The following is a 15026-nucleotide window of genomic DNA, read 5'->3' on the forward strand; positions in this document are numbered from 1 at the left end:
CCTCTTTGGAAGTGGTTTCAGCTGTATGTCTCATAAGACACTATATGTATAATAGGTTTTTTCTTAGGCAGGGTCACATATGTACCCTAAGATGCTATAACATGCCTTTCATAGTGAATGGTCACAGATGTACCTCTCATAAAAGGTTTAATAGATTTTTCTTAAGAAACTGTTACAACTGTACACCTCGTAAGATGCTATGAAAGCTTTTCTCTTTAGAAGCGGACAGAGATGTACACCTCTTATAAGACGCTATCACAGATATTCTATTAGGAAGTCCAGTTATAATACACTGTTACAGGTTTCTTTTTAAAAGCAGTCAGAACTGTACCTTCCATTAGACTGTAACATGTTTTCCTATAGAAATAGGTAACAACAGTTTTCTGTACATATCACAAGGCACTGTAGCTTGTTTTCTCGTAGGATGTGGTCACATCTGTACCTCACATAGGAAACTATAGTAGGTTTTTTTCATAGGAAGACCTCTCATAAGACACTGAACAGTTTTCCTTTTCAAAAGTGGTTACAACTGAACCTCTGATAAGTGGCTAAAAAGGTTTTTTACTTTTGAAGCAAAAAACAACTGTAGCACACTATAAGTTTTCTTTTAAGTGGCAGACTTTTGATTGGTTCATATATTCAGGATAAAAGAAACAAGCTATACTTGAACTGAATTGTTTACAGGTAGAAGTTGAGGTAGAAAGAGATCCTAACAGATTGTTGAAACCTACAGCTGGATGGAAGAATCGAAGGAAAGATAGAAGCACTGCAGGTGGACAGGTCCTTCCTAATATGATGCCTCATAGGTAAATATTAGTCTGAAGAGATTTATTGAAATATTAGAGTGAAATATATGTGATAATTTCACAGTAAAATATCATATTGATTGAGATTTTTGTGTGTGTGTGTCCGTACGTCAGAAAAATGTTTTGACGCGCCTGGCTCAAAACGGATTTGATATAAATTGGTGAAACCATGCATGAGTCTTAATCATGATGGGAACTTACACATTTCCTATTTTTGTCTGGGTTAACTCCCTGAGACCGATACCGTAACATACTTGCTGCAGCAAGATAAGAATTACCAGCTAACATCGAAGAACATTATCTGATCTTATCATAACCACACTTGCATGCAGTCAATTGAAATCATGCAGCGAAACATTATTAACTTGGGTGTAAATTAAGATAAGCTTACAAAATCTTCGAAGTTTGAACAAATATTTTTATATCTAATTTCGTCTGTAAGTTATATCCAAATAGAGTAATATTTTCACTTCGAAATATTCACAGTTTTAACACACCTTTTGCGTTTAATAAATATTTGAACATTTCTGATTTTCTTACTTTTTATGCCCCCGAAGGGAGGCATATAATTTTTGAACCGTCTGTCGGTCTGTCAGTCTGTCCGCAATTTTCGTGTCCGGTCCATATCTTTGTCATCGATGGATGGATTTTCAAATAACTTGGCATGAATGTGTACCACAGTAAGACGACGTGTTGCGTGCAAGACCCAGGTCTGTAGCTCAAAGGTCAAGGTCACACTTAGACATTAAAGGATAGTGCATTGATGGGCGTGTCCGGTCCATATCTTTGTCATCGATGGATGGATTTTCAAATAACTTGGCATGAATGTGTACCACAGTAAGACGACATGTCGCGCACAAGACCCAGGTCCGTAGCTCAAAGGTCAAGGTCACACTTAGACATTAAAAGATAGTGCATTGATGGGCGTGTCCGGTCCATATCTTTGTCATCGATGGATGGACTTTCAAATAACTTGGCATGAATGTGTACCACAGTAAGACGACGTGTCGCGCGCAAGACCCAGGTCCGCAGCTCAAAGGTCAAGGTCACACTTAGACGTTAAAGGATAGTGCATTGATGGGCGTGTCCGGTCCATATCTTTGTCATCCATGGATGGATTTTCAAATAACTTGGCATGAATGTGTACCACAGTAAGACGACATGTCGCGCGCAAGACCCAGGTCCGTAGCTCAAAGGTCAAAGTCACACTTAGACGTTAAAGGTCATTTTTCATGATAGTGCATTGATGGGCGTGTCCGGTCCATATCTTTGTCATTCATGCATGGATTTTAAAATAACTACGCATGAATGTGTGACACAGTAAGACGATGTGTCGCGCGCAAGACCCAGATCCGTAGGTCAAAGGTCCTAAACTCTAACATCGGCCATAACTATTCATTCAAAGTGCCATCGGGGGCATGTGTCATCCTATGGAGACAGCTCTTGTTTTACATGTAAACACATTAATTTCCAATTAATATAAATGCAGTATTAACACAGAATATTTACACAAGAATTGCTTGAAATTTACACCCGTCTTGTATGAATATGGATAATTAGCTCGACTTTTCGAAGAAAATGTAGAGCTATTGCACTCGCCCCAGCGTCGGCGTCGCCGTTGGTTAAAGTTTCTGATAAAGCCAAATATCTCTGTTACTATCAAAGCTATTGACTTGAAACTTAAAACAGTTATTTACTATCAAAGTCTACACCAGGAGAAACAATCCCCATAACTCTGATTTGAATTTTGACAGAATTATGCCCCTTTTTAATCCCCCGCCACAAGTGGTGGGGGTTTATAGGAATGGTCTCCTTCCGTCCGTCTGTCCGTAACACTTTCGTGTCCGCTCCATATCTTCTAAACCCCTTGAAGGATTTTCATGAAACTTGGGTCAAATGATCACCTCATCAAGACGATGTGCAGAACCCATGAGTCAGGCTTGTCAGTTCAAGGTCAAGGTCACAACTCAAGGTCAAAGGTTTGAGCCTGCCATTTTGTGTCCGCTCTGTATCTCATAAACCCCTTGAAGGAATTTTATAAAACTTGAGTCAAATGATCACATCAAGACGATGTGCAGAACTCATGAGTCAGCCATGCTGGCTCAAGGTCAAGGTCACAATTTAGGGTCAAAGGTTTTGAGCCTTCCATTTTGTGTCCGCTCTGTATCTTCTAAACTCCTTGAAGGATTTTCATGAAAATTGAGTCAAATGATCACCTCATCAAGACGATGTGCAGAACCCATGGGTCAGCCTTGTCGGCTCAAGGTCAAGGTCACAACTCAAAGTCAAAGGTTTGAGCCTTCCATTTTGTGTCCGCTCTATATCTCCTAAACCCCTTGAAGGAATTTAATAAAACTTGGGTCAAATGATCACCACATCAAGACGATGTGCACAACCCATGAGTCAGTTATGCCGGCCCAAGGTCAAGGTCACAACTTAGGGTCAAAAGTTTGAGCCTTCCATTTTGTGTCCGCTTTATATCTCCTAAACTCCTTGAAGGATTTTCATCAAACTTGGGTCAAACGATCATCTCATCAAGGCGATGTGCAGAACTTATGAGTCAGCGATGTCGGCTCAAGGTCAAGGTCACAACTGAAGGTCAAAAGTTTGAGCCTTCCATTTCGTGTCCGCTCTATATCTCCCATGGTTCGCATAGGTCCTTGAAAGTCCTTGAATTTGATCCTAAGTCCTTGAAAAGTCCTTGATTTTTTTGTTCCAAAAATCCCCTGAAAAAGTACTTGAATTTTGAAAAAAAAGGTAGAAAAGTCCTTAAATTTTGCTAAAAACGGGGGTGCAATCGTATTGTAGGGGAAAAATACAAAAAAATAAATAATAAATAAGTCAAAACGAGCGAAAAAACGGTGTAAAATAAAAATACATGCACACCCACGGAGGGAACGCTAGTTGAACACCGTTTCGGTACGGAAGTTAGATACGGAATAGCGATTTTCACAACGTTAAAATATTATGCGCAAGGTCATTGTAGCGTGATTTATCAACAACAACAATGAGAGGCCCAAAAAATAAATGTAGTTTCGCCAATAAATGGCTTACACAGGATTTTTTTTTTTTTTTTTTTTTTTTTTGATTTTTAAATTTTTTTTAATATTTTTTTTAAGGTTCTGATACTTTTATTATCCCCGTCATAGGTGTGTGTGGGTCGGGGAACCATCCACACTCCACACCTTACAAGTTATATATAAATATGTATAAGCATAATATATGCAAGTGTGATTCATGGCATAGTATCATTGTATATAGACATGAAAGAACTGTCATGATATATAGCATGTATCTGGAATCATTGCATCAACACAAGTATCGTCATGAAGTATATACAGATATGAAAGTGTAAACTGTCATGACATAACATATCTGTCATGACATATAACATATCTAGAAACACTGCATCAACACAAGTATCATTATGAATTATATGCTATATACAGATATGAGAGTTTAATCTGTCATGATATATAACCTGTATCTAGAATCATTGCATCATTATGAAGTACATGTATATACAGATATGAAAGTGTGAACTGTCATGACATATAACATATCTAGAAACATTGCATCAACACAAGTATCATTATGAAGTATATACAGATATGAAAGTGTAAACTGTCATGATATGTATCTAGAAACACTGCATTTGCAAAAAAATTTGTATAATACAGATGCGAAAATGCTACATGATGCTTAACATATAATGCTGAAGTACTAAAAGTATCAAATAAGCCTTTAAGAATAAGTGAGAGAAAGGGTTGTGCTCTGTATTTCTTGTTCAATAGTCTGGAATTTTTTCTGATTATTTTTTATGCCTCCGAAGGGAGGCATATAGTTTTTGAACCGTCTGTCCGTCTGTCGGTCTGTCAGTCTGTTGGTCTGTCGGTCTGTCAGTCTGTCCGCAATTTTCGTGTCCGGTCCATATCTTTGTCATCGATGGATGGATTTTCAAATAACTTGGCATGAATGTGTACCACAATAAGACGACGTATCGCGCGCAAGACCCAGGTCCGTAGCTCAAATGTCAAGGTCACACTTAGACATTTAAGGATAGTGCATTGATGGGCGTGTCCGGTCCATATCTTTGTCATCGATGGATGGATTTTCAAATAACTTGGCATGAATGTGTACCACAGTAAGACGACGTGTCGCGCGCAAGACCCAGGTCCGTAGCTCAAAGGTCAAGGTCACACTTAGACATTAAAGTATAGTGCATTGATGGGCATGTCCGGTCCATATCTTTGTCATCGATGGATAGATTTTCAAATAACTTGGCATGAATGTGTACCACAGTAAGACGACGTGTCGCGCGCAAGACCCAGGTCCGTAGCTCAAAGGTCAATGTCACACTTAGACGTTAAAGGTCATTTTTCATGATAGTGCATTGATGGGCGTGTCCGGTCCATATCTTTGTCATTCATGCATGGATTTTAAAATAACTACGCATGAATGTGTGACACAGTAAGACGACGTGTCGCGCGCAAGACCCAGCTCCGTAGGTCAAAGGTCCTAAATTCTAACATCGGCCATAACTACTCATTCGAAGTGCCATCGGGGGCATATGTCATCCTATGGAGACAGCTCTTGTTGAAGTATAAAAAAAAATTCCTCTGCCTGAATAAAACAATATGAAAAACCTGACAACTAATTAATAAGGTTGTTTATTATTTTCCAATTTGCCTCAAATTTGTTGGAAGTTTGGTTTTTTATTGACAATTCTTTATTAATATTGAATTCATGTTGTAGATAATATTTCATATTATTCACTGATAATAATCTACCAAAACTTTTACTTGAGAATATGAATTTTTTAATATATAGCCATGTTAAGTATTCTGGAGTACCTTTTGCTCCGAACAAGAAGCTTATTTTGTCTAATGCTAAGGAAATATTTTTAATCTCCAACTGCCTCTTAAGATCTTGAAGGAACAAACTTGTGTGTATACATTTCCAAAACAAATGTTCTATGGTTTCTGATTCACTCTTACAAAAGTCACATAGATCATTATCTTTCAAGCTTAATGTTCTTAAATACTTATTGACTGGCAAAATACGATGTAGAAGTCTATATTGCAGCCATTGTAAATTGCTGTCCCTGGTTACTTTAAATGGCATACTATAAAAATATTTCCATTCGTCATAATTGAAGTGAAATTCTGAATTCCATTTTGTTTGGCTTGTTGGGGTATCAGAGTTTCTGTTTAGAATATTATAGATGTCTTTACATCCTGATTTTGATTTTAGTATTATTCCTATAGGAAAAGGAATGAATGGATTACATTGTGATTCTGTTTCTGCTTCTCTTAGTGTAATTTGCTTACTGTAGTTCAATATAGCTCTTGTTATTCCAAGATAATGTAATGTGTTCACATGTATTTTTGTGCTATTTTTAAATTCTTCATAAGACATAAGCTTGTTTTGTCTATACATATCATTAATATATCTTATACCATTCTCATACCAGGATTTGAAAAATAGACTTTGTTTTCCAACAAGAATGTTATGATTATAAAAGATTGGACACTTTAAAAAGTCTGTCTTAGTTTCCACAGGAGTAACTTTTAGAAAATTGGAATATGATTGCAAAACACTTTTCCAAAATTTATTTGTAATTTTTTGTTCCATTTTGTCTGCATAATGTTTCCCGCAATTAATCAGTTTGTGTTTATGAAATAAATTTTCTGCCAAAATTGCCCAATTTGCTTGTGTGGCTAACAATCTTCTTATCCAGGTTATTTTCAAACTTTGAATAAAACACTGGACATTTGTCATTTTAATTCCTACTTCACAGTAATCTTTTATTATGACTGATTTTTTCACTTTTGTTGGTCCATGCCATAGGAAGTTATACAAGGTGTCATTAATAGATTTCAGTATTTTGTCACCAGGATCTGGGAGAGAGACAAACAAGTGATTAAAGGCTGGTAACAATAAACTCTTAATAACTGTACATCTTCCAATTGGCGTAAGGTATCTCCTATTCCAAAACTTAACAGAATTTTCTAAGCTACTCAATTTATCTTTATAATTAAGTATAATCATCTTCTCTAAGTCAACATGAAATTGAATGCCAAGTAATTTAAATTCATGTTTTCCCCAAGCCAGCTTGAACTTTGTCTTAATGGACTCGGTACTGAATTTTTTAGAACCAAACCATATCACATGAGTTTTTTCAAAGTTGATTTTGAGGCCTGAAATATTTGCAAAAAAGTCCAACTCTGTCAAGGTTTCATTTAATGATTCACTTGTTCCATCCAGAATTACTGATGTATCATCAGCAAAAAGTGATAATAATTGTTCTATACCATTTACCTTTATACCTTTTATTTTTTTGTTCTTTTTTATTTTCTTAGTAAGAATTTCAGAGCAGAGGATAAATATATAAGGTGACAAAGGGTCACCCTGACGGCAGCCATGGCCAATATTAAAAGAATCTGATAAAAAAACACACTGGCATACAGATGACTGTATATTCGAATAAAAGAGTTTTACCCATCTTTTAAGACAATCTCCAAAATTAAAGAAATTCAGTGTTTTCTGAATAAATACCCAAGAGAGGGAATCAAATGCTTTTTCAAAGTCGATCAACAATAATAGACCAGGAATGTTGCTTTCTTCAGCAAAATGCATAATATCATAGATCAGTCTAAGTCTTGTATTTTCACCAATATACCTATCTTTTATAAAGCCTGTTTGTTCATCGCTAATGATGCTTTTCAGAACAGTTTTTATACGTGATGCAATTGCTCCAGAAGCTATTTTATAAACAGTATTCAAAAGTGTTATTGGTCTCCAGTTTTTAAGGAACTGTTTTGGTTTGTTCTCTTTCGGAATGCAAGTAATTTAGACCATGTCTTTGGGTAATAGACAGTTGTCCTATTTCTAAAGCATAATTCAATGATCTGACAATAAAATGACCCAAGTCTTTCCAAAACAGCTTCTAAATATGTTAGTTTACCTTCAATCTCTTTACTTTCTTGTATGCTTAATTTTCTAACAGGTATATTTTCAAATAATTCATTCAAGTCAATATCACTTATCAGTGAATCATCTTTACAAGAATACAATGCCTGATAAAAAGTTTGCATTTCCATCAAGATATCCTTTTGTGTGTTTATTATCTTCCCATTTTCTAGCTCTATCTTTGAAATAGTTTTATTGATATAATTTCGCTTCTCTAAATTACAAAAAAAACTTGAAGGTTTTTCACCTTTGTCGATCCACTTTGCTTTTGATCGAATAATATGTCCTTTCAACTTATTTTCTCTTATCTCTTTAAGTTCTAATTTCAATTCTTCCATTTGGTCAGCATTTTGTTTATTTAAATTTTCTTCAAAATCTGATATCTTTGAAATTAAATCAGCCTCTGTTTTGTCAATTAAACGTTTCTTATAGCTACTATATGATATTGATGTTCCTCTCAGTTCCATAAGCAATGTCTCTAAAAACAATTGGTCGTTAATAATAAATTCAATTTCTTCATTTGGGATTTGATCAATATTTTCTGTATTATAAACTGGTAGGAATATTATTGCTTTACATCCCTTATTTTTTTCCTGATATTTTTTAAGTACTCTTCATCTTTAAGTAGGGAATTATTATGCTTCCATAATCCTTTGCCATGTTCTACCTCGGAAAAACTTAAACATATAGATGCTATTGAGTGATCTGACTTATAGCTAGTTTCAATATCAGCTTTCTGAATATTTATCAAAAGATCTTCTGTTAATAAGAAAAAGTCAAGACGTGCTTGCTGGAGAGGATTTGAACGACGCCATGTATATCTTTTTTTATCAGGAAAACTTTCTCTAAAAGGGTCTACTAGTTGTCTATCTTTCATATATTCTAGAAGCTTTAATCTTGCTTTATTATTATTTATATGCTTGTAATTATCATAGTCTAAAGGTGGGTCAAGAACTAGATTGTAATCTCCACAAATTATATATGATTCATTACCTATTTTGTCAATAAGGGTGAAAATCTTATCATAAAACTCAGGATCATCTGTATTTGGTCCATACAAATTAATTAGTGTGATTCTATTTGTTTCTAGGGTAATATCTAAAGCTATAACGTTACCAACATTATCCGAATGAGCCTTATGTACTGTATATTCAAAGTTTTTATTAAAGAGAATTGCTACATCTCTAGCATTTGAAGATGAAAAACTAAAATAGCATTCATTATTCCATTGTGAGTATATAAACTTTTCCTGACTCTTGGTGAAATGGGTGTCTTGTAAACAGTATATATGATAATTCTTTTCTTTTAAAAATCTGAAAACAGGATGATTATTCATCATGGTTAAAGGAGTTTAAGTCAGACAAGCATAAGTGTATGTGATAAACTCATTGATGTCGGAACTATGGGAGAAAGTGCGTTGAAATCACACGCAAAAACAAGAAGTGAAGTCCCTTGAGGACAAATTGAAAACTAGTCTTGAGAGCTTGAAAGACTTATAAGAAACATGTACTAAGTATGTATACAGGCAAATATAGCTCATAAAAGGTAATCCCATTGAAGATCTCATAAAGGTTAAGATATGCTATTGTAGCTTATGGAAAATAAAACTGTTCTGTAACTTTTCTTCTGTCATAATGCCTTATGAAGAGCCTAAATGGTTTTGTAATTTAAGATTTAAAGCGATTAAAATAGTCCTTGAAAATCCATAAAAAGTCCTTGAAAAGTCCTTGAATTTTTTTTGCCAAGTCCTGTATGAACCATGTCTCCTAAACCCCTTGAAGGAATTTTATAAAACTTGGGTAAAATGATTACCTCATCAGAACGATGTGCAGAAATTATGAGTCAACCATGCCAGCTCAAGGTCAAGGTCACAACTAAGGGTCGAAGGTTTGAGCCTTCCATTTTGTGTCCACTCTGTATCTCCTAAACCCCTTGAAGGATTTTCATCAAACTTGGGTCAAATGATCACCTCATCAAGAACTCATGAGTCAGCCATGTCAACTCAAGGTCAATGTCACAACTGAAGGTCAAAGGTTTCAGCTCTGTATCTCCTAAACCCCTTGAAGGATTTTCATGAAACTTGGGTCAAATGATCACCTCATCAAGACGTTGTGCAGAATTCATGAGTCAGCCATGTCAGTTCAAGGTCAAGGTCACAGCTAAAATCAAAGGTTTATCCTTTCACTATCCATAGCAGTGGCGGGGGATTTAGCTGTCTTTCAGACTGCCTTGTTTTCTGTCCAAATGATCACCATTTGCATAGTTGGTGGGTAAAGAATTTACATTACGATTTGTTTTCAGGAGAGTTTTGATTTTCAAATTTTCCAATCATTTAGTAGACTAATGTTAATGCACGTTAATCTCCATTTCAGACTTTAATTAAGACTTTGTTTCAACAAATTTAATATGTTATGAAAGTTTAAAGTTAGAAAAAAGAGCTGTACATAAGACATCATGCTCGACTTTTCTAAATCAGAGCTTTGCCAGTAAAAGGGGCATAATAGTTAGAAGCTATTAAAGTACAGAGCTATTGGTCATTATATAAAACTTAATTAAAAATATTCTATGTTAAAAAGGGGTATAACTCTGTCTAGATTCAGACTTAAGAGTATTGTTTCTCCTGGTGTAGACTTTGACAGTAAATAACGGTTCTAAGTTTCAAATCAGAAGCTTTAATAGATCTAGCAACACTCACATAGATATTTGATGTATCAAAAACTTTGTAAAGTCAGCTAAGAATGCTACATTTTCATAGCAGTAAATATTCGATTTGATATTTGATTACAGTGTACTGTATGACAATGTTATTACCTTTTTTCACGAGTTCGCTTTGTTGTGCGTCTGCAGGTTAGATTTTCTCAATCCCTGGGGACTTACTTTATAATTTAAAAGGGCTATACATTCTATTTTAAGGTTTTTATTAGTCAGTCGAGAGCCAAATGAAGACAAATATATTTCTTCGCTCTTCGATCGCTCCTGATTTTCTCAAAAACAAAAAAAAAATATTTAGATTATTTTTTCGCTCGCCGCCTCAGATTTTTCAGAAAAAAATCCGATGAACAACTTATCAATTTGGTGTGGCCTTATATATGACTTAAAACCCAACAAAACAACAATGAATTTAAGGCTATCTGGTATGTTTTTAAATTTTTGCCCTTAGCAGCTGTTTTTGTTGAGGAATTAGACAATTGAAAGTATTCAGATGTTAATCAGATGTCTTATTTATGTCTATTTTATGAAGTTTTGTTTTCTTCAGGGCTGTTCCAGCTTGGCGACAAGGTCCGTGAAGGTCTTAGCACCTTTGACTGATGTAAGCCTGGCAGATGTTGAATAAAGCAATAAAGGGCTTGTGTCTGGATAATAGCTGGTAGCTCAAAAAACTGGTATGATGTTGCTCTCATAGAACATGTGTACCTGGTTCTTATTGGTAAAATATACTAATGAAAAACATTGCCAATATAGTCCAAGGAGTTAGTATGATGCTCTTCCTGCGTTGCACAAGTACCTAGCTTCTTTTTTTGATGAAATCTGTGTGAGAATCTTTGCCAGTGTAAAGAAATAAAAGGAGCTAAAAATAGAATTAAGTATTGTAACATTGTACTACTAAAAAAACCGAAATTAAAAGCTGTTTAGAAAAATTTCATAAATTTTTTGTTATATTTTCTCATTTACATTACCAGCACATCCTTCTTCCTGGCAAGAACAACAACCAGAGAGGTTCTTGAATTGGAGCATTTTCTATACCCAGGCCTGCTCTGCCATTAGCCATTGTAGGCTAATAAAATGCCACTTTGTCAACAAAGTTTTCAATTCGGCTATATTTGATGGTCCATTTTGCATTTTTAAACATAATTATGTCTCCGTCCCCACAGTGGTGTGGGAGACATTTTGATTTACTCCAGTCTGTGTGTGTGTGTCTGTCTGTGTGTTTGTCTGTCACAAAACTTGTCCTCACTCTAAGTCAGACATTTCTCATCCGATCTTAACCAGACTTGAAAATTTGTTTGGTCATAAGACCTCAGCAAAGTTCGATAACTAGCCAAATCGGCTCAAGCACTTTTGAATTATGGCCCTTAAATTACTTGGATGCACTTGTCCAGACAGTCTGATTAAATTCATTCATCTAGACCATTCACAGCATCTACCGGTAGACATTTTTCATACGGACAGTTGTGGGAGACATGAGCTTTTCTCAAAAGCATCTCTAGTTTTGTAGGATTTTACCAGTTTTTAGCCCACCATCATCAGATGGTGAGCTATTAAAATCACTCTGCGTCCATGGTCCGTCCGTCCGTCATTCCGTCCGTCCGTCCGTTAACAATTTCTCGTTATCGCATCTCCTCCGAAACTACTGGGGGGATTTTGACCAAACTTTGTCAGAATGATGTATTGGTACCCTAGTTGTGTCCCCCTGAAAATCAGACTGGTTCAACAATTTATGAACGAGTTATGGCTCTTTGTTTATTTTTATAATTTACATAGATTTATATAGGGAAAAACTTTGAAAATCTTCTTGTCCAAAACCACAGGGCGTAGGGCTTTGATATTTGGTATGAAGCATCATCTAGCGGTCCTCTACCAAGGTGATTCAAATTATATCCCTGGGGTCAAATATGGCCTCGCCCCGGGGTCACATGGTTTATATAGACTTATATAGGGAAAAACTTTGAAAAACCTCTTGTCCAAAACCACAGGACCTAGGGCTTTGATATTTTGCCTGTGACGTCATCTAGTGGTCTTCTACTAAGATTGTTCAAATTATCCCCCTAGGGTCAAATATGGCCCCGCCCTGGGGGTCACATGGTTTGTATAGACTTATATAGGGAAAAACTTTGAAAAACCTCTTGTCCAAACCACAAAGCCACAAGACCTAGGGCTTTGGTATTTTTAGCCCACCATCATCAGATGGTGGACTATTAAAATCACTCTGCGTCCGTGGTCCGTCGTCCTTCCGTCCGTCCTTTTGTCCGTTAACAATTTCTCGTTATCGCATCTCCTCAGAAACTACCAGGGGGATTTTGACCAAACTTTGTCAGAATGAAATATTGGTACCCTAGTTTTGTCCCCCTGAAAATTAGACTGGTTCATGAATTTTTAATTGAGTTATGACCCTTTGTTTATTTCTATGATTTACATAGATTTATATAGGGAAAAACTTTGAAAATCTTCTTGTCGAAAACCATAGAGCCTAGGGCTTTGATATTTGGTATGAAGCATCATCTAGTGGTCTTCTACTAAGCTTGTTCAAATTATCCCCCAAGGGTCAAATATGGCCCCGCCCTGTGGGTCACATGGTTTACATAGACTTATATAGGGAAAATTTTTGAAAATCTTCTTGTTCAAACCACAAAGGCTAGGGCTTTGGCATTTGTAATGTAGCATCATCTAGTGGTTCTCTACCAAGTTTGTTCAAATTATCCCCCTAGGGTCAAATATGGCCCCGCCCTGGGGGTCACATGGTTCATATAGACTTATATAGGGAAAATCTTTTAAAATCTTCTTGTCAGATTATTTCCCTTGGGTCTAATATGGCCCCGCCCTGGAGGTCACTTGGTTATTATAGACTTATATAGGGAAAAACTTTGAAAAACCTCTTGTTCAAAACCACAAGGCCTAGGGCTTTGATATTTTGTATGTGACATCATCTAGTGGTCTTCTACTAAGCTTGTTTAAATTATCTCCCTAGGGTCAAATATGGCCCCGCCCCGTGGGTCACATGGTTTACATAGACTTATATAGGGAAAATCTTTGAAAATCTTCTTGTCCAAACCACAAAACCTAGGGCTTTGGCATTTGTAATGTAGCATCATCTAGTGGTTCTCTACCATGTTCGTTCAAATTATCCCCCTAGGGTCAAATATGGCCCCGCCCTGGGGGTCACATGGTTCATATAGACTTATATAGGGAAAATCTTTTAAAATCTTCTTGTCAAAAACCTACAACATTCAAATTTTGACCACATGTATGGTTTTGAGTGGCAAAATGAACCTTGACATGAGCTGACCTTGATTTTGACCTAGTGACCTACTTTCACATTTCTGTAGCTACAGCCTTCAAATTTGGACCACTTGCGTAGTTTTGTGCATTGAAAAGAACTTTGACATTGACATTGACTTAGTGATCTACTTTCACATTTTTGAAGGTACAGGCTTCAAATTTGGACCACATGTATAGTTATGTGTTCCGAAATGAAATTTGACCTTGATTTTGACCTAGTGACCTACTTTCACATTTCTCAAGCTACAGTCTTCGAATTTGGACCACATGCATAGTTTTGTGTACCGAAACAAACTTTGACCTTTACATTGACCTAGTGACTTACTTTCACATTTTTGAAAGTACAGCCTTCAAATTTGGACCACATGCATAGTTCTGTGTTCCGAAATAAAATTTGTAACCTACTTTCACATTTCACGAGCTACAGCCTTCAAATTTGGACCACTCGCATAGTTTTGTGTACCGAAATGAACTTTGTCCTTAAGATTGACCTAGTGACCTACTTTCACATTTCTGTAGCTACAGGCTTCAAATTTAGACCACATGCATAGGATTGTGTACCGAAACAAACTTTGACCTTGACATTGACCTAGTGACCTACTTTCACATTTTCCAAGCTACAGCCTTCAAATTTGGACTGCTTGCATAGTTTTTTGTACCGAAATAAACTTTGACCTTAAGATTGACCTAGTGACCTACTTTCAAATTTCTCAAACTACAGCCTTCAAACTTGATGGACATGCATAGTTTTGTGTACAAAGAACTTTGTCCTTGAAATTGATCTAGTGACCTACTTTCACATTTCTCAAGCTACAGCTTCCGAATTTGGACCACATGCACAGTGTTGTGTACGGAAATGAAATTTGACCTTGAGCTAGTCGGTAAGTCTTGAAATTTTGAACACTCAAAAATGGCACATTGGTGGGCGCCAAGACCACTCTGTGATCTCTTGTGTATGTGACATCATCTAGTGGTCTTCTACTAAGGTTGTTCAAATTGTCCCCCTAAGGTCAAATATAGCCTGCCCTTGGGGTCACATGGTTTACATAGACTTATATAGGGAAAAACTTTGAAAATCTTCTTGTCCAAACCACAAAGCCTAGGGCTTTGATATTTGTTATGTAGCATCATCTCGTGGTTCTCTACCAAGTTTGTTCAAATTATCCCCCTAGGGTCAAATACGGCCCCGCCCCGGGGGTCACATGGTTCATATAGACTTATATAGGGAAAAGCTTCTAAAATCTTCTTGTC

The 15026-nt window shown here is 36.2% G+C and overlaps 1 protein-coding gene across 1 annotated transcript in view; it reads left to right on the top strand.

Moving 5' to 3' along the window:
* LOC123522839 (coiled-coil domain-containing protein 112-like) overlaps window positions 1-11425 on the top strand; it is a 38857-nt gene extending 27432 nt beyond the window's left edge. Inside the window, exons 13-14 of the mRNA XM_053549566.1 lie at window positions 685-806; window positions 11035-11425. Of these exons, the coding sequence (XP_053405541.1) occupies window positions 685-806; window positions 11035-11065 (153 nt within the window). The 3' untranslated portion in view covers window positions 11066-11425. The remainder of the gene's footprint in view (window positions 1-684; window positions 807-11034) is intronic.
* Window positions 11426-15026: the final 3601 nt, after the last annotated feature.

The sequence above is a fragment of the Mercenaria mercenaria genome, chromosome 8 (assembly GCF_021730395.1).
Source record: "Mercenaria mercenaria strain notata chromosome 8, MADL_Memer_1, whole genome shotgun sequence".
NCBI classification, from domain to species: domain Eukaryota; kingdom Metazoa; phylum Mollusca; class Bivalvia; order Venerida; family Veneridae; genus Mercenaria; species Mercenaria mercenaria.